The sequence below is a fragment of the Neovison vison genome, chromosome 10 (assembly GCF_020171115.1).
Source record: "Neovison vison isolate M4711 chromosome 10, ASM_NN_V1, whole genome shotgun sequence".
NCBI classification, from domain to species: domain Eukaryota; kingdom Metazoa; phylum Chordata; class Mammalia; order Carnivora; family Mustelidae; genus Neogale; species Neogale vison.
The window spans coordinates 65,053,605-65,078,355 of NC_058100.1; the positions used below are offsets into that span (position 1 = coordinate 65,053,605).

The following is a 24,751-nucleotide window of genomic DNA, read 5'->3' on the forward strand; positions in this document are numbered from 1 at the left end:
CCCTCCTTCCCACCAGACCTAGCTGAGCTTTTATGAGCAGTTCTGGAACTTGCTTGCACCAGCTTCCGCTCGCTGTCCCCAGAGGTAGTGATCACCTCTTTCAGTGCCCTGAAAGGCTCCCCCAATGTGTTAGGCTATGGCTCAGGCTCCTGAACAAGGTCTTGGCACCCCCCTACCAGTGATGCCTCACCCCTTCCTGCACCCCTTCCCCATGCACCTCTGCTACATTCTCACCCCTTGGTCCCAGCTTTGCCAGTCCCCTTTCCCTTCCCTAAGTGCCCCTTCTTCAGTCCATGTCTGTGCCGTGGCTCAAGCTATTCCTGAGGACCCATCCTTACTTTCAGGGGCGACTCAGATCCCATCTCCTCAGTGAAGCCTTCTTGGGCTTTTCCGGTCAGCTGAATCATTATCATTGGTTACGGCATGTGGCAGAGCCAGCTTAAATGCGAACTTCTTCTGTTCCTTTACCCGAGGCAGTGTGCACAGTGGTGAATGTCGCAGTCTTTGGATTGGGACTACCTGGGCTCAAAATGAGGTCTGTCTGTTTCCTGGCAGTGTGACTTCAGACAAGTGGCTGAACCTCTCTGGGCCTAACTTTTGTCACCAGCAATACAATGCTAATAGTAGAAGCTGTCTCCCAGAGCTGTTGGGGGCATTTAGTTGTTCTTCTGGGTAAAGCACATAGAATGGTACCCATTCTATGGCTATTAAATTTACATCCTGTGGTGTCATACTTTGTCTTCTCCTGATTGTGAATTCCTGGAGGTCCAGAGTGCACAGAATTCATCTTTGCTTTTTCCCAAAGAGACTCTGCTTCTCCCCATAATCTCTCAGAAATTCTCCCAGAAAGAAACCCAGAAGACCCAATCTAGAAAGGGCCCAGAGGACATCTTGAGTCAATACCAGTTTTACAGATCAGTAAACTGAGGCCCAGAGGAGCGGGAGGAGTTGCTCTGATCACTCAGCTGGTCAGCAACAGGGCTAGAAACCTGGTGGTCAGGAATACCATGTCTGGGTCTTACTCACAACTTTCATGCTCTGGTACAAATGCAATTTCTATCTTCTCTTGAGAGAAAAACAGACGGTCAGTATCATCTCCAGCCTTGCCTTGGCAGATCACTGAGCCACACTTTCCAACGGCCCCCCGCAGCCTCCCATCCTCTCTGCTATTGCTGTCAGCTGTCCTGAGCCCTTCGGCCCTTCCTAATGAGGGAGGTTTTCCTACCTCTTCCTCTCAGGGTGCTGCATGTTCTTTAAATAGAGAGCTGTGAGTGGGATCGGGCCTTGGTCTTCGCAGAGATTCGGGGTGGGGGAGGGGAGGGGAGCCCAAGTCCTGCAGACACAGGCTGGCTGGCCCCTGGCCCCGACCCCCAGCCAGAACCCACCGTGCCCGGCACCCAGGCGGCATTCCGGTTCCTCCTTTCACAGTGGATTTGATACAATCTGGAAAACGCATTAAACATTACACAGAGTAGTTGACGCGTAATTAATAAAGTACAGATTTTGGCTGGAAGCCTCAACTTAAAATAGCACCAGGACTGGGGAGAGGAAGGGCAGGCAAGGGAGGCTGGGAAGATGGTGTGTGACGAGAACAGAGACTGTTATCTCTGAGAATAACAGGACCACTTCTCTCTGAAATTGGGGAGGGAGGAGACAGAACAGTTTAACCTACTGTTTTTTTTAATTAAAAGGGTGAGACTGGGATTCAGAGAGGCAAACTGTCTTGCCCAAGGATACTGGCAGGTCCCAGGACAGAGCCAGGGACCTGGTGGGGGGGGGGGAGGGCAGCGCCTTTGACACCTGTCCCCACTCTCAGGTCGTGGAAGACCGCCACTGGTGTTTCCCGGAACCGCTCTCTCGTGAAGTTGCACATTCCAACTGTTTTTAATGTGAGAGATGTTTTACTGGCATTTTGAGACAGCCTGTTCCCTCCCCGATTCTCCAGAGAGGCTAGAGGGAGCTTCGCATCTTCTTTGAAGAAGCAGGGGGAAAAAAAAAAGAAAAAGAAAGAAAGGCCTTTCTTCTGCAAGCATGTTCAGAGAGCCCTTTGCTGCAGTTAACCAGCCTTCTGGTGTGAGGAGAGAGGTGAGGAAGGGGCTTGAGGAAGTGGAGGAAAAGGGGGGAAAAGGCTTCTGTGGTTAATTCAAATGCCTGGCCTCAGGGGCATTCTCTATTGAAGCTGGAGCCCTGCTGCTTTCTGCCATCCAGATCCCAACTGGTTTTCTGAAGCAAAATGCAAATTTCAGCCCCAACTAATCAACCCTGACAGGGCAGCAGTCACCTCCAGCCTGCCAGTCATTAACAAATGACCCAAGGCAGACCTGAGAGAAGAGGAGTGCTAGATGGAAGGAGGAGGCTGCCTGGAGGAGGCTGAGATGGAAGGTTCTAGAAACTTCAAAATCAAATGACCGTCTAGCAGAACCTTGACACCAAAAGGGACACTGAGGCACATTTCATCGGACAAGAGAGCCTGATGTAATCCCCTTATTCGATCCGCAATACTTCTTCTCTCTGCCAGGCAGAAATGAACTTGATCTTCCTGTTGAAACCACAGTGAATGGGTGAGGATGTGTGAAAGTCTGATTATATTGTGAGACCCTGAGGGCCCTCTGTGAGAATAATTAATCTATTAATTACGTGATGTAAGGAAAACAGCACTGGCTTCTAGGGCATGATCTATGCTCTATTTCTTTCTGTATCCCCAAAGCAGAGGCCCGATCCTTGGCACACTCTTCACACTGTTTCAAAAGTGTTTGCAGCCACATCAGGAGACTGAAAGCTAATCCTGGCTCTAAAACCTCCCCAAGCCTCCGTATATTCATCTGTAGGATGGGGGTAAAGAGAGCTTCCCTTTCCTCCGGCCTGTCGGGTGGAAGGAGACGCTCCGGCTATTCTGGAAGCCGTGCCATGGCACAGCTCTGTGGAGATATCAGATATCCAGCTGCCTTGTTCCTGCTTTTCCTTTCTCCCCTCCCATGTCTGGCCCAGGGCCGAGGAGGCACATCCGACAATCCGAAGGACATGGGAACCTCGGCCCTCTACCTCCCAGGCGCCCCCATGCAGGCAACTGGGTCTCAGAGATCCAGAACTTGAACCCAGAACCTTATATAGCTATTTCTCCTCAGGGGAAAATGGGTGAAAGATCCCAAATGGGGGGGTCCCCAGCCATGGGCAGAGTCCCCAGCTCTAACCCTTTCTGCCTCTGGGGGCAGGGAGTGTACTGAGGAAGGAGAGAAGGGGCTGGAAGGAAGGGTGCTATCTCCGATGCAGAGGGGGTGAGGGGCAGCCGGGGAGAGGCGGGTTGGGTTTCACTGGCATTCCACAGCAGGCTTCCGCCACACAGCCGAATCAGAGCTGAGGGAGCTGCTGAGACCAGAGGAGCCTCAGAGTCGACTCTGGGCAAACCTGATAGTCCATCTGGAACCCATCCATGGCCTGCCTCCCTCCCCCCTGCTCTGAGCTCACTGGAGTGGCCGCAGTGGGGGAAGCAGGGCCAGGCGCCTCCCCCAGCAGGCTGGGCACATCCCCCAGGTGCCAGCCCACAGCCCCTGTGGTTCCAGCCCTGAAAGCATAGGTCCTCCATGCACCAGCCCCAGCTTCAGTTCCTGCCCCTTCCTCTCAGAAGCTAATCAGAGGGCTCAGAGGATTGCTGAAGAAGCAGGGGGTGGGGGGGAAGCCTCCGAGTTCTCCACACCAGGGTTATTCAGGCAGCCCGAGAATGCCAGTCCCATTGTGCATCAGGAAAAAGTTTGAGTGGGTGTTATGGTAGCACTGGGCTTTCAGAGTCTTCATGAAGTTGACCCCCACCGCCTTGGCTGTCAGAGCCCTAGATCTATCTCCCTGGATATCGGTGTCCCAAATCTCCCATCACTGTGACATCCTAAATAAATGCCCAAACTCACAATGGAAAGATCTCGCAGCTGGAAGATGTGCAAAGAACAGGGACCAACAGCTGCCTGGAGCCCAGAGCCTTACCCTCAGCCAGGCCACGATGGTTTGCTTTGTGACCTTGCTTTCTCAAGGACTCAGTTTTTTTTCTTCTATCATAGGATCCCCACCCTGACAGGATGATTGTGAGGATCAGAGAAGGAAAATTTAGATGACAGACAAACAACATGAAATGTCCTTACCAACGCACATTGTCTGCAGAGCATATGACCCCGCAACGTGCCAGCCTCAGCTGGCCTCAGCCTCACTCTGAGGAGTCCTCCCCAAAGCCTGGAAGAGAGGGATTTATTTCTTCCATTTTGCTGGCATGTCTCCTACTCCCTGGGTCAGTAGGAGTCATGGCGGACTTAGCACCTACCAGCTTGTATTAACCTTTGACTGCCACCCGTCCAGCATGAGGGGGTGGACACCTCTGGGGCTGTCCCTCACTCCCCCACGTAGAGACACACAGTGTCCTCCAAGAGCAGAAGGAATCCCCTCCCTGAAAATTCCCTTGGCGTGATATGTTGGAGAAGGGCCCACTAGAGGGAGGAGCCTGCAGCCTGGGGAGAGAGATACCCATTTGTTGGAGAACCTGACAGGGTTCGAGGCAGCTTAGCTCACCAGGCGGGAAACAGGCCCCATACCCACCACAAACCTCTTTCAACAACAAACTTTGTGAACAGCCGTCTCCCAGGGCAGCTTCCTGCACTGTGTTTGCCTAATCTGTCTGTCCAAAATCCCTCTCCAAACAAGAGGTTTCCTGCCCCACACTGGCAATCAGAGAGCTAATTATCTGGGATTAGAGATGGAATTGGGGGGGGGGTTCCCTTCTAATTATAGGAAAAAATTAGCCCAACCGATGTTGGCAAGGCCACTGGGATTAGAGTTGGAGTCTAAGCTGGGACACAGGTCGGTGAGGAAGGTGGGAGTGTCCCGAGCTCTGGTACCTTCTCCTCCTGACTGTCTCTGGAGTCTGTGAGATAAGGGCAGAAGGAGAGCTTCTTGCTGGGGGACCTGGGAGAGGGATGTGTGTGTGCACGTATGCCAAAGAGAGGGTGAGAGGCAGAGAGACAGGGAGATAACAGATGAGCAGAAACAGGAATTGGCAGGAGAAGCACAAGAAGGACCAGAAGAAGATGGAAGATTAGAGGTGAAAGGAGATGGCCGGGCAAGACAGACAGACAGACATCTGTGTAGAGACGACCATTTGTCTCCCCACCGTTGCTGTGGGCCGTGTTCTCCTTCAGAGGGGAAGCACAGAAAGGCAGCAGAAACAGGCCTCCCTCTTACCTTCCTCCTTCCCTCTCTTCCCACTCCCTTCCTTCTGGTGTCCAGCACACTGATCCCATTTTGCCACACACAGTGCAGGTGACAAATGCTCTTGACCTGGCCAGGGGACAAGGAGGAGGTGGGGAGCTTGACCTCCACAGGGCTTCTAGTGATCTTGAGTTTCTTCTGTGGCCTGAAGATGGGGCTTTCTGCCAAACAGTCCTTGCCTTCTCTCCAACAAGGAGAATCTCTTGGCTCAGAAAACCATTCATTCACTAATTCATTTATTCATTCTTCCATTTTACACACAGTTAGAGAACATGACTGTGGGCAAGACCCATTGCTGATCTGTGGATTTCAGTAACCCAGCAGAATGCAAATTGAAATCTGGTTCTTAGTTTTTAGTGGTACCTCCCTATTCCTTCCCTCTCTTCCAACGTAACAGCATCTATATTTAAACCATCCTAGGAGTAGTTCAGGCCTTTGCTCAGAAACGTCCTGGCCAACACCAAAAGAATATGAGCACACAGTGCAGAGACCTGAGAATTTATCACAGCAATTTACAACAGAGTACAAGTTCACATGGCGCCAACAGAGCATGTGAGAGCATCAGCGTAATTATTTGTACGTATTCCCATCCCACTTCGTTCCAAATAAGGAAATAGATAGCTCAATAATAAACACTTTGGCAAAGGTATGTAATGAAACTCATGCAGAACCAGAAAATCCCAGTCACATGAGGGGAGTAGAAGTAAGTCTGCTAACAATAAAGCGAATGTAAGCACCACGACCCAGCCCCAGATTTGGCCTGAGTATCCTGGTAGCCAAATCAAAAAGGGAAATGGGATGACCTAGAAACCCTTACTTTCAGATAGGAAGAAGTGTACCTATTTTCCGGGAGAGACGATGCCCAGACATTCCATTCTCGAAATGATCTTTCACGCGAGACCATGTGTATAAAACAGAACAAAAGTTTGACATCAGAATCAGAGCATCTGTTACATGACAATTTCTGGTATTAACTCCTGCTGACGCGCCCAGGCAGCCCAGGCTGCGGTATCCATGTAACAGTCAACGTCCAGTGAATTCCTCTCATGGAGCAACAACAATGAACGGCAAGTAGATAAGGCCAATGAGCAAAGCGAAGCTTGCTGGTTAAGCTTTTGTCGTCCAAGCTTTTGGCTTCCTGGGGCTGTAACTTGATGCAAGGATAGAATGCAATTTTTTTAAGCACCCCATTGTGCTTGGCACTCTGCTAAAAGTTGAGTAAAATGAACTATAGAGATTCAGCGTCTAGATCTGGGAATTTATAATTTTTGTTGGCACTTTTACAGGGGCTCAGGCAGCAGCATAAGGGCATTAAAATGACGGACAGTAAGATGTTAACATCATACACAAGACAAAGGTGAATGCGTTTTCAGGAAGCATGTGGCTTAATACAAGATCATAGAAGCAAACTGAACCAGGCTCAAATCTCTTTCTACCACCTGTTGTGATCCGAGGCAATCTACCTGACCTATCCGAGTCCCAGTTTCTTCATCAGCAGAATGGGTTTGGAGATTAAAGTAGATATTTTGGGTAAGGCGCCAGGGGCCCTGTTCAGCACGGAGTATGTGCTTGGGAAGTGGTAACTGTCGTCCATTCTAGGATTACTAAATAAGGCTCCGTTGCCAGCAGTGGGGAGAGGAGCAACGGGCAAGACAAGGAGAAGACAAGGTGTTTTCTCATCCTCAGCAGGATGCCTGGGGACTCCCTAGCCTTGCTGAGAAATCCCCTCAAAACCATCAGCGTTCTCCTGGTTGGGACTGTCCAAAGCCAGTTCCATAGATGTTCCAACCTAGCTTCTTTCCCAGGAGGCCCTAGAACGCCCTCTTTCTTGACTCCGCTTCTGCCACAGCTTGACTGGGGAACCATGACCCTCCTTTCTCTCATCATTTCTTTTTCCCTCTTGGGAAATGGACTGCACCTGGGGTTGGCAGCCTTGCAAGGTCCCTGTTTAGGCTCCTGCTTCCTTCTCAAACCTCAGCCCTCGGGTGCCCTTCCTCTGCTTGTCACGGGGAGGCTCAGGTGCCAGTAGGGCACCTCTCCTTGAGGCCTCCCTTGTCTGGATTAAAGGCAGCCAGCCCGCCCCCCACCCCACAGCCTCTGGGTGAAGCCACACAAAGATCCCTGCTCGCCCCACTCACACCTGCCTGACAGCTGGGGACCCAGCACTCCCCGGAGCCACAGAGTGGGAGCCACAGAGCAGGACTTCCAGGTGCAGGGCCAGGGGCCAGGCACACAGCAGGCTGGGGTCCTCGGGACACACCCCTCTTGCCCACCCTCTCTCCAGCTGCTGCTTTGCAGTTTCTCTGTACGTTCCAGCTCACTGCCAAATTGTCAAAAGCTATGAGAGGCAAAGTGCTGTTCAGTTAATGATTCCAGTCCCTGGAGAGGTGGAGCGCTCTTTTAAGAGAAAAAAAAAAAAAAATAGAGAGAGGAGTGGGGGCGTGGGAGGGGCGGAAGAGGGGGATGCTTTAGTACTCCACACAAAAGCTAAGCTGTAGCTCCTTCCAGCTCTTTTTAAGGAGCAGATTAGAAGTGGGTAGGTTTGCCCCAGCGGCCTTCTCTCTGTGGGGAAAAGCCTGGAGCCTCCCCCTCACTTTTCTCCTTTCACAACGTAAAAGGGTTTGAATCCGAAAGCTGCCATCCTTTTGGCCCCAGTGGCCTCGGCCCTCTGTCCCCAGCACAGGTCCTGTGGAGACCCTAGCAAAACCGTTCCCTCTCACACGGAGCTGACCACAGACTCCCACAGTGCAAAGGGCTCCTGCTCCTTCCGCCCCCCCTTTACGCTCCTGCCCTCCCTCTGTCCTCCCCCTCCCCTCTTCTCCTCCCTTTTCTCCCCCCCTCCTTTTCTCCCCTTCCCTCCTTCCCCCTCTCCTCTTCCTTTCAGCCTGTTTCTCCTCCTCCTCCTTCCTCTTCCATTATCCCCTTCCCCTCCCCCTCCTCTCCCCCCCTCCTCCTCCTCTACCTCTCCTCTTCACTTCCCTCTCCTTCTGCTCCCCCTTCCCCCCCTATGGCTCCTCCTTCTCCCTCTTCCCTTCCTCCTCCTCCAATTCCTTCCTCCACCCACTCTTGCCCCCCCCCCTCATGACGCCCAGCTTACTCCTTTGGAAAGGACAGAAGGTGGAGGTGACCGATTACCCCAGTGGGCCCCTGAAGAATTTCCTCCCTGCCTGATCTTCCTCCTTGGCCTGGTCCCACCCAAGTCTGTGGATCCCAAGAAAATCCGGCCAAAATTCCTCACCTCCCCGCAGCCTTTTCCAGGGTCCCAGATGCCTTCCCATCCCTTATCTAATCTGTCCCCTCCGCAGCCTCCTCAAGTAGGCAGTATTGTTTTTACTGGTTTTGCAGATGACAAAAGTGAGAATTAAGTCCCTGGGCTGAGTGCCCCCATGTCACCTCCACCCCAGCCCGTGAAGACGTCAGCCCTGACTGGACGGTCGGCACCTATCAGCTGGGAAGATTGAAGTGTGGGGCTTGAATGATCTAGGAGGGAGACGGAGAAACCTAAGAGGCTGCTGGAGAGGAGACCTGTGTGCCCTTTAGTTTCTGTCACCTCCAAGTGTGATCTGGCTTTATGGGTTTTTTTTTTTTTTTAAGGTTATTTTGTTCCAAAATGTCCCTAGAGTCGTTCCTTGTCAGTGTTGGTCTCTGGCATCTGTTCAGGTCCTCATGCAGAAAATTCTGCAGAACTTCTCGAATGCGGCCACTCCCTGGGTGCGGTGATGTGGGCTTTCCAGACTCCAGGAGCACAGAGCACCCTGGGACGAGAAAGCCTCTTGGGTTGGGAGGAGGGGGGAGGCTGGGCAAGAAGGACAGGGCTGCTCTTTGCTGCCTGTGAGCCTGCTGGGTATTCTGCTCGTGCTCCGAGAAAGCCCCTTCAAAGTTTGCCCCTTGCCAGGCTGGGCACTCCTCTCCTTCCCCCTGCGCGGTGGGTCCTGACACCACCGGTGCTATTGTAATGAACCCCCCGCAGGGCCCGGCAGCTGTGGGGCATCGGTGCCAGGAGGGGCTGGGCACTGAGGAGAGGCAGGTGTCCAGTGAGAGAGAACAAGGTGACCGGGAAGGGTCTAGGGGCAGTGAGGCGGGGGAGTCCGGCGACCGTCAGTGACAGACCACGGAGATCATACAGCCCTTGCTCAGCCTCCTCCACCCCACCCCATCTTGATTAGAGTGATCCAGCCCCAGAAGAATAGCAATGAATTAATTAGGGGTCTGTTGTCACGAAGCAGCTCATTATTAAAGTCCTTCTCCTGGGAGGGGAGATGGGGAAAGGTGTGAAGACGACAGCCAGTCAAACAGAATCTTTTAAAAAAGCCAGACCCTTCCCCCAGCTGTCTGTTCTGCCCTTGGGCTCTGCTGGGAAGTCAGACATACCAGAGCACAGGGGCACCCCCGTGCTGGTGTCTCGGGATTTCAGGGGATAGAGGCCTTCTGGCCCCACTTCCTTTCCCTCCTCCTCTGATGCTCTTTCTCAGACCCCAGCTCGGAGCCCATCTCTGCTCTTTATTTAACCCTTGCTTTCCATTTGCCTTTAAGCCAGCCGAGCTCCAGCCGAGTGGGCCCAGAGTTCTTTATACAGCAGCACCTTAAGCCTTTGCAGTGCTTTCTTCCCAAGAGCTCTTAGTCCACTGGGAGCCAAAGAGATCACTTCAACAGAAGCGTGTACAGCATCTTTACATGCCAGGTTCCAGATGTGGTGGAGGGAGGGGGAGGGTGTGCAAAGCCAGATTCTCTCTTTCTTCATTTATTATTTTCCAGTAATGGGAAACAGAGGCCTAGAAAAGCAAAGGTCTCACAGAGTTGAGATTGTGGCTCTTCTGCCCACCAGCTATGTGACCTTGATGTCACCTCACACTTCTGTGCCTCTGTTTCTTCATCTGTAACATGGGACTAAAAGGGTTGTGGTGAAGATTTAATGAGAGGGCATATAGAGAACCCTTAGCACAATGTCTAACACGCATAGGGGTTAAATAAATGGGAGCTGTGGATAATGTTCCATTCCTAGCCAGTTTCAGGGACTCATTCATTCCATCCTCGGGTGTGATTCAAGCCCTACTATGTGTACAGTAGTACTGAATGCAGGAAGGCATATGAAACTGTACCAAGAAGTGTCTGTTTTCTAGGAACTTACAATCTTAGGAGAGATCACTGCATGTGTTCACAGATCACCATGCCAAGAGACTTGCTAGGGACTCTGGGAGTTCAAAGGAGAGATCAGGATGGGCTTCCTGGGGGCGCCTGGGTGGCTCAGTGGGTTAAGCCGCTGCCTTCGGCTCGGGTCATGATCTCAGAGTCCTGGGATCGAGTCCCGCATCGGGCTCTCTGCTCAGCAGGGAGCCTGCTTCCCTCTCTCTCTCTCTCTGCCTGCCTCTCTGCCTGCTTGTGATTTCTCTCTGTCAAATAAATAAATAAAATCTTTAAAAAAAAAGAAAAAAAAAGGATGGGCTTCCTGGAGGAGGGGGCCATTTGGGTTAGGCCTTGAAGGATGGCTAGGATCTAGGAAGGAGAATAAATTGTCAAGCCAAGACATGATGACCAAAAATCTGGAGACGTAACTGGAGAATGGTGAGGAGGCCATGCTAGCTAGACCCATGCATGGCAAGGAAGGGACATGAGCTTTTCTAAATTCTCAGTGGGGGCAGTTAAAGGCGTTCTGTGTGCATGTGCATGGGTGTATGCGATGATTTACTTTCTTTCATATTCCAAAAGTAGTGTATGTTCATCACCAAAAAAATGAGAAGTGAGATAAGCAAGAGAAAGAAAATTACAAACACCTGAAATTTGAGGATTTTGCATACAGAAAAGGCAGGATCAAATAAGTGTTTTAAGAAGATTAATCTGGCCGTGTTGGTAGAACAGATTAGAGCAGGAATATGCTGGAGGCAGGGAGATTTCCCAGGTTATTGCTGTAGCCCAGATAAGAGGCAATAAAGACTCAGGCCTCGCCCGTTAGCAATGGGAAGAGAAGTACGGCCGCGTGAGTGTGCTCTCCAGTCTCTCGGTTACCGCACATTTTCTGCACCACGGTGTATGCAAGCCACATGCATTTTCCAAAAGACTCTTCCTTTTAAAATCTCAGGGAGCCTCCTGCGTTCAGGCACAAGCCCCGTGTCAGATAGCTGTGCTCACAAGTCTAGACCTCCCTTCCCATCCTTACAGCTTTAAATGTCATCCTCGGTGTTCATGAAAGCCAGAGATTACTGTTCCAGATTATAAAATGCAGAGCAATTTTAGCCATTGAAAAGAATGAGTTAATTAAAGAGGGTAATAACCCTCTTAAACGCCCCACCCTTTGCTCTTTTTCCAGACTGCAAGTGTTCTCCTTTGTCATAGTGGAGGAGACAGCTATATGATCTATTGTGTCCCCCAGGACTTATCTCCAGGGGCACTGAGCACTTTTTAGATGTAATTTTTAGTCCCAGTGCAGGTATTGTCCTCTTGTTTGACTTAGGGAAAAGCGAGGCCCCAGAGGGAGCCTCATGAAAGAGACAGAGTACAGGCTTTGGAATCAGGCAGACTCCGCTTTGAGCTTGGCTCTGTCCCTAACTTGCTCTCGACTCTTAATGTTTCTTGTTCTGTGAAATGGGGAGGCTGACTTCCCGGTGTTCAAGATCATTTCATGTTTATACCTCCAGCCTTCTGCACTTGGGTTGACATGTTCGATCGTTGTTTAGTAAATACGTTGAACCACACTGATAAAGGGAGATAAGCGATTCAGAAGCCGCCTGTGTTCAGTCCCAGGAAGTGCTCCTTTGCTGCGGGCAGGGCATTTCCAAGGCAGTTTACCTGGGTATCAGTCTGCCTGATTCTCACTGAGATGATGAGAATCTGCCTGATCCTTCTGTGGTGATTCTCACCACACCCCCTTCCAAAGCTTGGCAAGGAAGCCTGCATCGCCCTCCTGGTGGGCCCTAACAGGTGCTTCCAAATCATTCCCAGTCCAAAAATCTTAAGAGGGTAGATGCTATCCTAAGCCAGGCAGGGCATCCCCAGGCAAGGAACCTGTGTGTGGCACCTCGAATGGGGATTCTGAGAGCCTCACGTGGCTGGAGCTTCGAGTAAACAGAGATTTCGATTTGGCAGAGGTTGCTCATTATTCTTTATTAATTCCTCCCCCCAACCCCTCCATGTCCCCCCTCCCCCAACTCTGTGCGCTCCCTGTGAGTTATTGCTTTGCTGCTGTGTGATGTGATTTCGGCTGTGGCTGTTTAATGCTTCAGCTGTCCCTCGCCAGTGTTTATCGTATTGTTTCCCAGAACAATCAAGTGCTTCCGCTGCCCCTGGCAACTTCTTCTGGTTCCCGGATCCTCCTAACTGGCCGGAGTCTGAGCTGGAGCAGCGTTGCAAGGTGGGGCTGGTCCAAGGCCAGAGCCCCGCACTCCCAAATGCCCGTCACAGGCACCTGTGTAAGCTCCTGCCCTGACCTTGGCCTGGGAGCTCAAAACCCTCCCTGACAGAGGGAGAACCAAGAAGTGTGTTCTTTTGCTTCTTGATCTTGATGTCACTCTCTGCTGAGTCATAAAGGGAGAGGCCCCTGGGATAAGGAAATTGGTGCCCTTTTGAAGTGCAGTTGGTCCTTAAACACAGGAAGGTCTGAAGCAGAGGCTGCCCTTCTCAGTTCTGTGGGGCCGCGTGGATCAGTGGTCATGTGGCCATCCAGCCCTGGCCAATAAGGAGCAATGAAGCCAAGATTTAGGAGAAGAGACCCTTACTGCAGCCAACCCCCTCAGCCTGATCTCTGAACACTTCTAGTCACTGCTCAGGAAATATTCACTACATCACCTATCATAAATCAGGCTCTTAATTCTCACTGTTCCGAGATGCGGAAGTCCAGAGAACCAACCGTTTCTTTCAGGAACCCCTCCCAACATTCCAGGAGAAAGCCGTCCATGGCTTAGCCTTCCAAGAAGGATGAAATCCAGGAGCCTCTAGAACATGAAACCCTCTGCCAGATCACCCGCCCTCCCACCAGTTTAATATCTAGGGCAGATTCCCAACATGCACAGAAATAGAAATAATTGTACATGGAAATGTCAATCTCCAGTGTCAAAGCCCCAGTGACTAACCGACAACTCACCTGGGACCAGTTCTAGAACCATCTGCATATGTGTGGTAGGGTGTGTGTGTGTCTGTGTGTGTGTATGCACCTGCACACACCAGGTAGGGGTGCAAAATTCACAAAGTTTAGCCTATCTTAGTGACCTTCTTCCTTTTCAGGGCCAGGAGGGGTCCTTGGCCTTGTTTCTCTCCTCCTCTACTCTCCTAGTTCCCTGTGACCCAAAGGCTGAGTTTCCCTGGCTCCAGTGTCCCTCTCAGTTGTCCCAGCATTCAGGGCCGGGATCCCTCCAGGGATCCTCGGCCCCCCTGGCTGGGAGTCTGCATGGTTAGTTCATCCTTGCAGAGCTCTGGGGAAGGGGCAGACAGAGGCAGCCTGGGAGGCGCTGCTGCCTCTGTGTGCATGTGTGTGTGCGCGTGCGAGCTTGCATACGCAGCGGAGAAGGAGGAAGCATCTCGGAGCTGAATTTACCAAAGGCTTCAATCTATAAATAATTCGGGTCATGAAGCTCTACAAAAATAAACTTCAGCTTGAATCCTCTCGTGCAGCACTAAAGGCAGCTGCAGATACACGCGCTCATTAACTCACCCCCAAGTTCAGTCTGAGCAGCACCAGGCCTGCCCCACCTCTCCCCTGTCTAAACATCTAGTGTGTGTGTGTGTGTACGCAAACCCCCACACATTCATATAGTACGAGAGCCCTGAGTCCTGAGACAGAGATAAAATCAAGTAATATAGGTGTCTTCCAAAGTGACTTTTCCGACGTAAAAGGACAAGCCCCCAATAAATGCACGTCAAGAGTCTCATGCTCTCCAGGCGCTCAGGTCTGAGAGACCAAGTTTCCAAGAAATCTGGCTCAGACATAACAATAACACGCTTATACTGACATCACACTTGAAATGAGCCAAAGCACTCACAACTCCACCCCTGCTCGGCCGTTCAGGCACCACCTCCCCCAGGAAGCCTTCTGCTCAGGGCCTCCCTCACGCCCCAGCCACCTGGGGGCGTTAGCCCCCCTGCCCGCCACCCCCTCCCCCTACCAACTCCTCTCACAAGGGCTAGCCCGTGTGTGTTCGTGAAGACTGGTCAGCTTGTGGGGTTCCCCAACGGAATCCTGTCCGGTAGCATCCCCAGCGCCCAGCGCAGACCTGGCTCCCAGCAGAAGTGTCATAAACGGATATTGGACAGTCCTGAAAGTCATAGCTAATAACTCATTTCACTCTCCTACCATCCTTTTTGTGCTCATAAGGACAGGAGTTCCCACCTCCTTTGGCTGCTACAGAAACTATTACACAGAAACAAGGGAGGTGACTTACCTGAAGTCACATAGGCCTTTAATGAGAATGCTGGGGTTAGATCCCGGTCCTCCAGACACGAACCGGTGCCTCCCTCTGCACGGCGACGCCTCCCCAACCAATCTGTTTCCTACGGGGAGGGCCTAAGAAGAAGATTCCCAACTGGTTTTCAGCAACTCTTGCCAAGTAAATAAATAAATAAATAACATTACTATTTATGCTGCCAGTACTACTAATAAAGTGACATTAGGGTGACAAATCCCAGGCAGGGGGTCCATAATTTAGAGCTAACTATAGACAAAATTGATGCCCAAGAAAAAGGGTTTGGAGGGGCCTACAGGTAAGCTAGTTAACTGGAATTGGATATGCTGATTTGAATTGGACGCTCCAGAGGCTGTCATTAATTTCTGCACAGGCCTAGCTGTAGTTTAAAGGAAGGCACTAATGGGATTACTATTTCCTTCTCACTTAGCGGAGGCCCCTCCCCAGCCGGAGGGCCCAGCAGTCGCCTTCCCCTGGGCTGCACCTCGCATTTACCCACCCCACAAACGACCCTGATAAACTGACTTTTCGCCTCCCAATGAAGATCCCTGAAAATTAGGTTCCGAGTTTATGGTCGACTCCAGGCAATGGGTGATTGCCCTGCCTGGACCTTGGGGTCCGAAAGAGGAAGTGTGGGGGAGGGGAGAGCTAGGACTTTCTGTCTTTCACCTCTGTTCTGTCTGTTTTTCTCCTGGCGGTGATGAACAGCTCGTTTGCCCCTTAGTGTCCTCTCCTAAGAGGGTCACAGAGAGAAGTCCCGCTGTGTGTGGGACTCTGTTCTCTGCCACTCTTTAGCTGTGCAATCTTGGGAATGCCACTGAATCCCCCCAGGCCTCAAATTTCCTATCTGTAAAATGGGAATAGTAAGAACATTTACCTCAAAGGTACTTGTAAGGATAAAGGAGTTGATTTTTGTTAAGCACTTCCGACAGCACTTGGCACACTGTAGGAGCAATAGGAAGGTAGCTGTTTTAAGTTCTTGAGGCAAACGGGGCCCTTCGAAAATTCACTAGGTCTATGCTACTGCCTTCAGGTAGGGCCATGTCAAGCCATGAAGCAAAAGAAGTAATCCTGTGTTCGAAACCCTCCTGAGAAGGTCGCAGGGTCGTATAGCCACTCAGTCTCGCAGTGAGCGCTCTACGCAGCCGGAGATCTTACGAGAACCAGCCTGGATCTCCTTACATGACGGTGTGGGCACCTTCTGTCTTTTGCGGGTTTCAATAAAGACTGTCCCCCTCCGGCTGGCCCTCTTATCCTACCTCATGAGCTTTGTCCAACCAAAATGGCCTCTGTAGTTTCTGCATGTCCACTGAGGCCAGGCCCTCTCAGAAGAGGAGGAGCCCAATCCAAAAGTCATGTTCAGGTGACTCTCCTGCCCCCGAGTGTGTCGCCTCCCTTCTCTGCCCCAGCTCCTCCCCTGCCCTGTGCAGCTCGGGCTGTAGACCCCCTTCTCTTGGATTGGTTCGTGACCTACTTCAGTCCGTTGTTGACCTTGTGGTCATTGAAACCTGGCCCTGAGGACACAAGCTGAAAAGCTGAAAACTGTGCCACCACTCTGGAGCTCTTCCGGGACCGCACCAAATAGATGTGATTCACTGGATTTAAAAATCCCACCTTGGCTCAGGACCAGCCCCTACCACTACCATCCTGTGTCTGGCAAGGATGGAGACAACTTTGAACCTCAGAACTTTCTCTCCGAGGCAGAGCAGTCTGGGAAACCGTGTGCTTGCCCTGCGGCAGGACCCTTGTCCCCAGGGTGTGCCGTCTCCATCCGCCATGTGCTCTCTCCTCTGGGCCACACGGGCTACAGCCGGCTTGAGCCCCGGTTCCACCACTGGCCAGCTGCGAGCCTGGAGCGGAAAAGCGTAGGTGGGGTGAGCTCCAAAGTCCTTACAGCTCTAGCACATGCTGCAGTGGTTCTCCTCTGGCCGGCACTGAGCAGATCACCGTGGCCTGTTATCCAGAAGGGAAAACCGAGGCTCGTGGGAGGGATCTGAACGCAAACTCTACCATTAGGCAGAACTCAAGCCCAGGCCCAGAGTTTGAACAGAAACCCAGGAACCCTGCGTCCCAAACCTATACTCTGCCCACCTGGCCTCTCCGGCCACTGCCTGCCAGACCCCGCCCCCAACTTGTGCCCTTGACGCCCTCACCTCCTGGCCCCATCCTCCATCTTCTCTGCCCTCCTGCAGGTGTCTCAGAGGGTTACACAAGCTGGAGGCGGTTAACATGGGATGAGGGAGTAAGTGGGGAGGCAATAGTGCTCTTCCGTCCAGGGATTTAGACTGAATGAAATAGGATCGCTTAGTTCAGGTTCAATACCAGGAACCGTTTCTGTTCTGGTTTGGTTTTAGCTTTGACGTTTGAGAGTTATGTAGGTTTGATTCGGCCTTCAACTGCTTTGTTAAAAGATTGGGGTTGCAGATGGAAGAAAAAAAAAAATCAACCCCGCGTAGATCTCTGATTCAGGAAAAAGTTAGTGGCTGGGATTGGTCCTAAGTGAAACGCAGCAGAGTGTGTGATGAGAAGTTGACTTTGATTCAGTTCCAGCTCTAAGATGGCCCTGGGTACCATCTCGTCCCAGGGACCACAGAGGGAAGGCCAGACTTGTGGCATTCCCCCTTTGGACTTTGTGTCCAGACCCTGCCAGGGAGGCAGGCGGGTGCCCGGGTTCATGGGGTGGAGGCTGCCCCAACTGGCAGAAGGTTAACAAGCCTTTCCAGACGGGGAGATCTTGGGTCGGGCCTGAGGGGGGTTACTGGTTCCACAGCTCCTGGGGCAGAGCCGGTAGCTTGAGGAGACTTAAATCTCCCTGAAGAGGAACGGGTGTCGTAGGGAGGGTGATGAGAAGCGCTGGCCCGTTTCCCCTTCGGAGGAAGAAACAGAGCCCGAACTCCCCCATATAATGGAGACAGAACACGGAGGTCAAGCCAGCAGGAAGCCATGACCCTCACATCTTTTCTTTATTGTCTGCAATAGCCCAGGAACTTTTTTGACTAAAAACTGCTGAATTTCTAGAAGGACCTCAAGGAAATTTCAGATCGGTCCAACTAAGAGTTGTTTTTAATTGTGGGCATTCTTCCAGGTAGAGACCCTTCCCTCTGCTTGAATCCGTAATCATAGTTGCACCAGGGTACAGGGTAGTAACCTCAGCCTTGTGACATCATTGCTGACCCCAGAGTCTTCCTCCACTCTCTGAGAATGAATTAAATGACCCCCCCCCAACCCTTGCCCGGATGCAACAGCTTTGAATGCAAGAGCTACTAGCTAGGCAGAGAAAAGGCTAAGGGGAATTTATTGTGGCGTCAGGCACCAAGCTTGGCCCTTGGGATGAGTAAGTCCCGGTCCTTGCCCCTCAGGAACTCCTGGTGTGGTGGGAGAGGAAAGGCCGTGGTTAGAAGTACAAGAGAAAATTGAAAGGGAATGTGAGGGGGTGGGTGGCCTGAATCCTACAATCTTCCAGAGAAAATGCCTTTTGACCTCACTTTGACTTAGCGCTAGAGTTCATGAGACTTCATCACCTGGTTCCTAGTTCATGTCCTTTCAACAAGTATTTCTCAAGCATCCCATCTTATCCATCACCAGCCAGGTTCCCGAACCCATTCTCGTCCTCAGAGGATTGTTAGAGAAATAGAAAACGCATCCTTGCCTTCACAGTGTTGACAGACTTACGCACATGTGAGCCAATTAGAGAACAATGTGAGTGGGTAGTCAATACACAGTAGCAAGTACATACACAATGAACAGATCAATTGATTATAATCCTAAGACAAAATGGTAGGGGGAAAAAAAGGCATCAGGGTGATGAGCAATTAGTATGGTGGAGAGATTAGGGAAGGCTTCATGAAGGAAATAGGGCTCAAGCTAGAGGGGGTTCAGATGGGCAGAGGACAGAGACAACAAACCAGGCTGGGAATTATTTGTTCAACGGTCAGCTGCTATGTTGGGAACAAGAAACGGGAAGGCAGGAGCATATTCAAACCGAGAACTCCTGGAAGCCAGTTTTTTGTATGACCTTAGGGATTGTCTTTGCAGAGCTTAGACTAGCCCTCAGGAACCCCCAAACCAGCAGCTTCCACATCACCCGGGAATTTGTTAGACATGAGAATTCTCAAGCCTCATTTCCGCTGAATCAGAAACTCCAGGGGCGGGCTCAGCAATGCATTTTCCCAAGCCCCCAAACTCCGCCCCCTAGGCGGTGCTGCCCCTACCCCCGCCTTGAGATGATTCTCAAGGCACGCAGGCTTGAAAACCACTGGACTCCATCTCTGCTTCTTGACCCTGGCCTCTCATCAGATTCACCTGGGGAGCTTTGAATCCCCAAGAAGACGCCCAGGCCACACCCACAGAGGTTCTGATTAATGGATCCAGCCCTGGCATTCGTATCTTTTAAAACTCCCGAGATAATTCCCAAGTGCAGCCCGCGCTGAGAAGCAGTGAACTTGTTGGTGTCTGAGTCCTTTCTTTCTGACTTATTAGGCAGAGCTGGGCTCTGAGAGTCTGAGCCAGGATTTTTGGCTCTCCAGAATCCCAGGGTGAATTTGCACACATGCAGGGATATGTTTGGGGGCAGAAAGACCCTCTTGAGATTCTAAAATCTTGAGTCTCTTGATGACCAGCTTTCTGATCTTTTATGGGATTGTGGAACCATTCTTCCTCGCACGCCTGAGGCAGAAACACTGTAAGCAGATGTTGACTCCCCAACCCTAAACACCAGTCAGTGTGCACAAACACACACTCACACACACACCCTCCACACCATGCTGTAAATATATGTAGACACACGCCACAATAACCACATTGGGATATTCAGAATTGTTCCTAAGGGCGCATACGCACACACAAAAGAACCCACCATCAGAAATCCCAGACCCGGCAGGCTCAGACCACTGGGGAAGGGATCCCTCTTGCTGGAAGCTGGGCTGTTTGAACTGAGAAGCACCTCTACCTTCCCTGAAGCCAATTCTGGTTCAAAGTAGCAAGTAGGGGTAGGGTGGGGGGAATTATCTTCGGTAAAGGGACCTGCTCTCGGCCAAAGCAGGTAATCCCCTGGGGGATGGCTGAGTAGCGATGCTGAGGATGCCTTGTTTCTTTTACAGATTCGAGCTGATGGTCCCCCCCATGGAGGGGTCCAGTATGAGATGGTCTCCGTACTCAAAGACGGGAGCCCCATCCTCCGGGACATGGCCTTCTCTGTTGATGAGCGTTACCTATACATCATGTCTGAAAGACAGGTAAGTGCCCACCCGTCCCTCTTTTCAAAGCCCAGGAGTAACTGATAACCTGTGACCTTTGGTCAGAAACTGTTCATCTAACCAGGGGGTCCACTGGGCTTGCGGCTCAGTGTCAGGGACAGGCAGAGTCCTTGGAGGCTTTCACAGGGAGCCAGAGAGAAGCAACTGGGGCCAGCCACTTCCCGGAGGCTTCTCTCCAGGCCACAGCCCCTGTCTCAGTGCGTGATGAACAGCCCCGCAAGAACGGGCCAGACTGCACGAAGCAGCTTGGTGTGATTAGGGGGTAGATTTACAGCTCCCGGGCCCACAGAGTCTGCTGCTCGAGGGAGCCAAAGAAGTGTAAATAATCCAGGCCTCCTGGCTAGGCCTGATCCTGGGAGAGACAGACCCAAGATGGGGCCCCAGAAGGTGATAAAAATCTTGGCCTGAGTCATAGACTGATGCCAGTAGAAGCTGGCCGGCTCTGGGAAGCCAGAGTTGGCCTGAGAAACAGACTTCTACCCTCTGCACAGTAACCACTGGGCAGGGTCCCCACCTTCTCTGATGAAGCATGATTCCCCCCTGAGTGTATCTGCTCCGAATATGTGTGAGCAAAGAGAAGGTAAATGCGGGATAGCCACAGTGATGGGCAAGGTGGCGGGGGATGGGGAATGGAGGATTCACATATTAATGGTGATGCAGAAAGCAAAGCAAAGACCTTCAGAAAGGCTGGTGTCTGCCATTCGTTCAGTCAGTGGGTCTACTGCTGCTCAGCAGGACGATGGTCTTGACATTGACTCGGCTAGACAAAGATGCTGGGCTGGAGGACCAGTGAGCGTCACGAGGTACCTTCCAGCTCCTGAGTGTTTGTCGTCCCAAATACACTGCAAAGATTCCCGGTGTACTTGGTGAACCCCACCTTGCCCAGAGTTCTTTTCCTCTTTTTTTTTTTTTTTAATATAAGAATTCTGAATCCGGGAATGAGGGAAGAGTGGAGGGAGGAAGGAAGCGACCAATGGGCACATAAATGCACTGAGGGAAGCAATGATGCAGCTCTAACTCAAAAATTACTTCTTGAGAACAGATGACACAAATCCTATGCAGATTGCATGCAAATTTTATCCAGACCCCCTTGAACCCACCTGTCTTTTTACCTTCTTTCATATGGCCCCTGCAGTTGAGGCATAAACAGGGGCAGATGGGAATTTGGTGAAGCTGGAGGAGGCTTAGCCTAACCTAGGATGGGGAAGACAGTCTCGGAAGTAAATATTGATGTCTCATTCTAATAAAACAGTCCGTGGGCCCTAACAAAACCCATTACTGGGAATATATTTATCGGGAACGATGTGCTGGGAAAGCATCAAAAGGAAGGGGACTTGACCTCTACCCTCAGGTTGTTTACAGACTTACGAGGGAGACACGTAGCCAGTTATCTGTAACATCCCACTGAAGCCTATAAATATTCTGCCTTTTTTCCCTATTCTTTTCTATTTATAGACATAAGGTTATTTCTTAAACAGAAACAGTGGATGCTCACCATGCAAATTCCGGCAATACATACAGAAAAGAAAATAGCAATGAGTACCCAGACAGGTCTGCCCAAAAGGTAACACCATGTCAACATTTGGTGAATACCATTCTAGATGCTTCTGCAGGATTATAATCAGACAGAGGGATGGATGGATAGATGGCAGTCCAGATAGGTGGATAAATGATGGTCAGAAGGATCCAGCAGATCCATAAAATGTGATATTTTCAGAACACGTTATGTATGCCTGAGGACCAGGAAGGTAACTTTTGGTAAGAACTCTTTTCTTGGGCTCTCTGAGCCCAGTGTGGTGGAAAAGCATTGACAGCAAGCAGAAGTGACCAGTGAGGCCTTAGGAGAACTGAGAAGATGCCTAGGCTCAGATTTTGGCTGCATATCTGTTTCTCAAATGGGATGTTTTCTGGAATTACATTCAAAATGTGGCCAGAGGAGAAGGGCCTGGGCCTGAGCTGGAGCCTAACAAGTGGCCTTTGGGGAATAGGATGACCTCCTGAGATCGTGTCTGGTGTCACCTCCGAGAGCATCAGCCCTGGCCCAACCAAGGGTCTGCCTAACGTATCTCAGAGTGTCCTGGCCTTTGTCCTCATTTTCTGCTGCTGCTGTGCCGTTCTTGTGCTGTCTGCCCCAAACACAGGGCTTCCATAGTAGCTGGTCCCACTGAGCAGCTATGGGAAGAACTTGGGGTTAATGGGGCTGTCTCCAGGCAGGTGAGATATTAGCCAAGAGAGCTCCCCATGCCAGGTGGGGCTGTGATCTGTGGGCAACGTCTAAGGGGGATTTGTAGCCGAGCTCTGAGACCTGTCACCCTGAGAGCTGTAAATTGTGTAGAAATGGGTAGCAAGGTGATTTCACCTGGGGATGGTCCCAGGGATAAGGGCCAAGAACAGCTCAGGGGGCCCATCTGTCTGAGCCCAAGCAACTCTGAGTATGGGTACTCACATCCTTCAAGAAGCACTTTCACGGGAGCTGTTGAAGACGGAGTCCCATGGCTTAGGGGTCTGGTCCAGTTGTGGCTAGATCTGGAAGCACGACCCTCTCCCTGGTCATGAAATAGAGAAGTTGCTTCAGATAGTAAGATTGTCTCTGAAGTCTGAAGCTCTGATTTGGATCCTGTCTCAACAGTCCATAGCCACGTGGCCTTAAACCAGTCGCTTAGCCTCACTGTGCCTCACCGGGGTCAGTGTGAGGTTCGGCAGAGAGTCCGCTCAGCAGAAGGGAGTTTCTCTCCCATGATCTCACATGCCACACAGACCCTGGTCACTGAGCTTCCGTAGGGCCCCTTCTGGCTCTCAGGCCTTTACGATTCCACCTCAGGAGGTGGGGACCATGACTGATGATGAAGGGGAAGTGAAGTGGCTGTGGGCTACAGCCAGTAGGCCTCGGGCTGAGCCTGGAGCTCCATGTTCTAGTCCGGGCCTGCCTCTGACGAACTAGGGGGCCTAGACTCTTGAGTTCTCACAGACTCAGTTTCCTCCCTTTCAGAGACACAGTTAACAAATCTAACTCTAGGCTCCCTTTCCTGTTGAAGAGGCTTGTCCAAGGTGTTGGGATTGAGACTCTCCTCTATCTCCAGAAGACAACACCAGAACCACAGGTTCTGAGGTTAGACCAAATGAGGAACTTTTAAAACAAGAGTTGTATGAGGCCGTGGGTGTCCGTGGGAACTTCCTCCCCGAACGGTGACAAGAGAGGGCGGAAATGCCGGCTGGTTATGGATGAGCGTACTGCTGTTTTGAGGCAGTGATTTAAGACTTCTGAGGTTCTGGAAGACCTGAGACCTTCTAAGACATCATGGGGATGGGGCTTCCCCTCACTTTCTGGTAAATCTCTGAGCAGCCTGCTGCCATCCCGGCCCTCACCTCATCCCCACCTCTTGTCTCTCTGCCCCCCTGCTGCTTCCCCAAGACACAGCACCTGTTGTACCTTTGGCATCTTGGGAGTGTAGACCCAGTCTCTGGCCTCAAGTTCTGCCTAGAAAAGTTTGCACCTCCCCACGGAACTGGAACGATCCCATACAGCTCATTCATTCTCGCTCCCTCCCCCTCTCTCGGTTAATTACACGTAATTAAGAAATAGGACTAGTAAGAAGTGTTGGGTCACTGGTGCCACCGCCTAACAAGCCGATGTTAATGGACTGTTAATAGATCCAGGGCTGGCCAGTCCCAGGGGAACATTTGGGAACTGATTTCCCAATCCTGCTAATTGCCCAGGTGCCCCATGGATAGGATGCCTGGTTCTTCCCTAGAAAGTCGGCCCCGGCTTCCTCAACAGCAGATTGACAGATGCTGTGGATGTGAATACAAGTTCTCCCGTCTCCTCAGTGTCTAATGGAAGTCAGACAGCAAGTCCAGGGGAAATCAGGCTACAAGCCAAGCGCAGAACTGAGCGAGAAGATGAAAAGAAACTTGATAGCTCCAGTTTCCACCCAACTCGTCAGGTTGGCCACTCCCAGATAAAGAATATAACGCTCTCCTCGACGTGGATGGGAAAGAGTATGGGGATGGAAGCAATTATTCTATTTTATACTTTAATTAGTTTGAATTAGCAGAGGGAATAGAGGCATAAAATGATCCAGCGAAGGGTGAAATGGAAAAAGGGAGTCACAGTGGAGAATGGCTCCTTGCAGGCTGGAAAGGGCCTTGGGAACAGCAGAAAGGCTGGCAGTGGGGACGTGCACGTGTGTGTGTGTGTGTTTTCGGGTGGGTGGGGGCATGGGATGCAGCTGTCTATTTCAGAGCCTGGGAAGGCAATATAGCGTAGTGTTTAAGAGCTGGAGTCTGAGAAGCAGACTGATCTCCATTTAACCCACAGCCACTTGCTAGACATTCAGCTTTGAGATCTCACACCACTAACCCTCAGTTTCTTCATCTGTATAATGGGCCGAATAATGGTAACCGTTGTGTCTGACACATAGTGCCTTCAGTGTGCTATATAATTATTATCATCATTGCTACTATCAGTCATATTATTAGAAGTTCTCTGGGACCCCAGAGAAGGCTAGAACCCTCTCCACTTAAATTATGGCTGGGATAGAGTTCCCAAGTTAAACACCTCCAACCTGTCATTCCTGCCGCTCCCTCCTAAGGGACGGCTCAGAAGCCTGTGGCCTGGCCCAGTGACAGCATCAGGCTAAGTCGCTCATAATCTGCTATTTATTTTAAAAATCCAGGAATGTGCCCAGCAGACTAAACAGTCCCGCTCCCCTTGATATAGGCAGAGGCAGCCCCGGACCCAGATGTGAGGCCCAGGAGGCCAGTCATGCAGGCATCTATGGAAAGAAGGGAGGGGCACCCTGAGTGTTGGTCAGGCCCCAAGTCCTCAGGGTCCTGTCTGGCTGCACTCGAGGACACGGG

At 51.3% G+C, this 24,751-nt stretch overlaps 1 protein-coding gene across 1 annotated transcript in view; it reads left to right on the top strand.

The window, feature by feature from the left end:
* The window catches only part of PLXNA2 (plexin A2), a 213,398-nt gene that overhangs the window by 75,687 nt on the left and 112,960 nt on the right, over positions 1–24,751 (top strand). Inside the window, exon 4 of the mRNA XM_044267494.1 lies at positions 19,736–19,870. Coding sequence (XP_044123429.1) covers positions 19,736–19,870 — 135 coding nt within the window. The remainder of the gene's footprint in view (positions 1–19,735; positions 19,871–24,751) is intronic.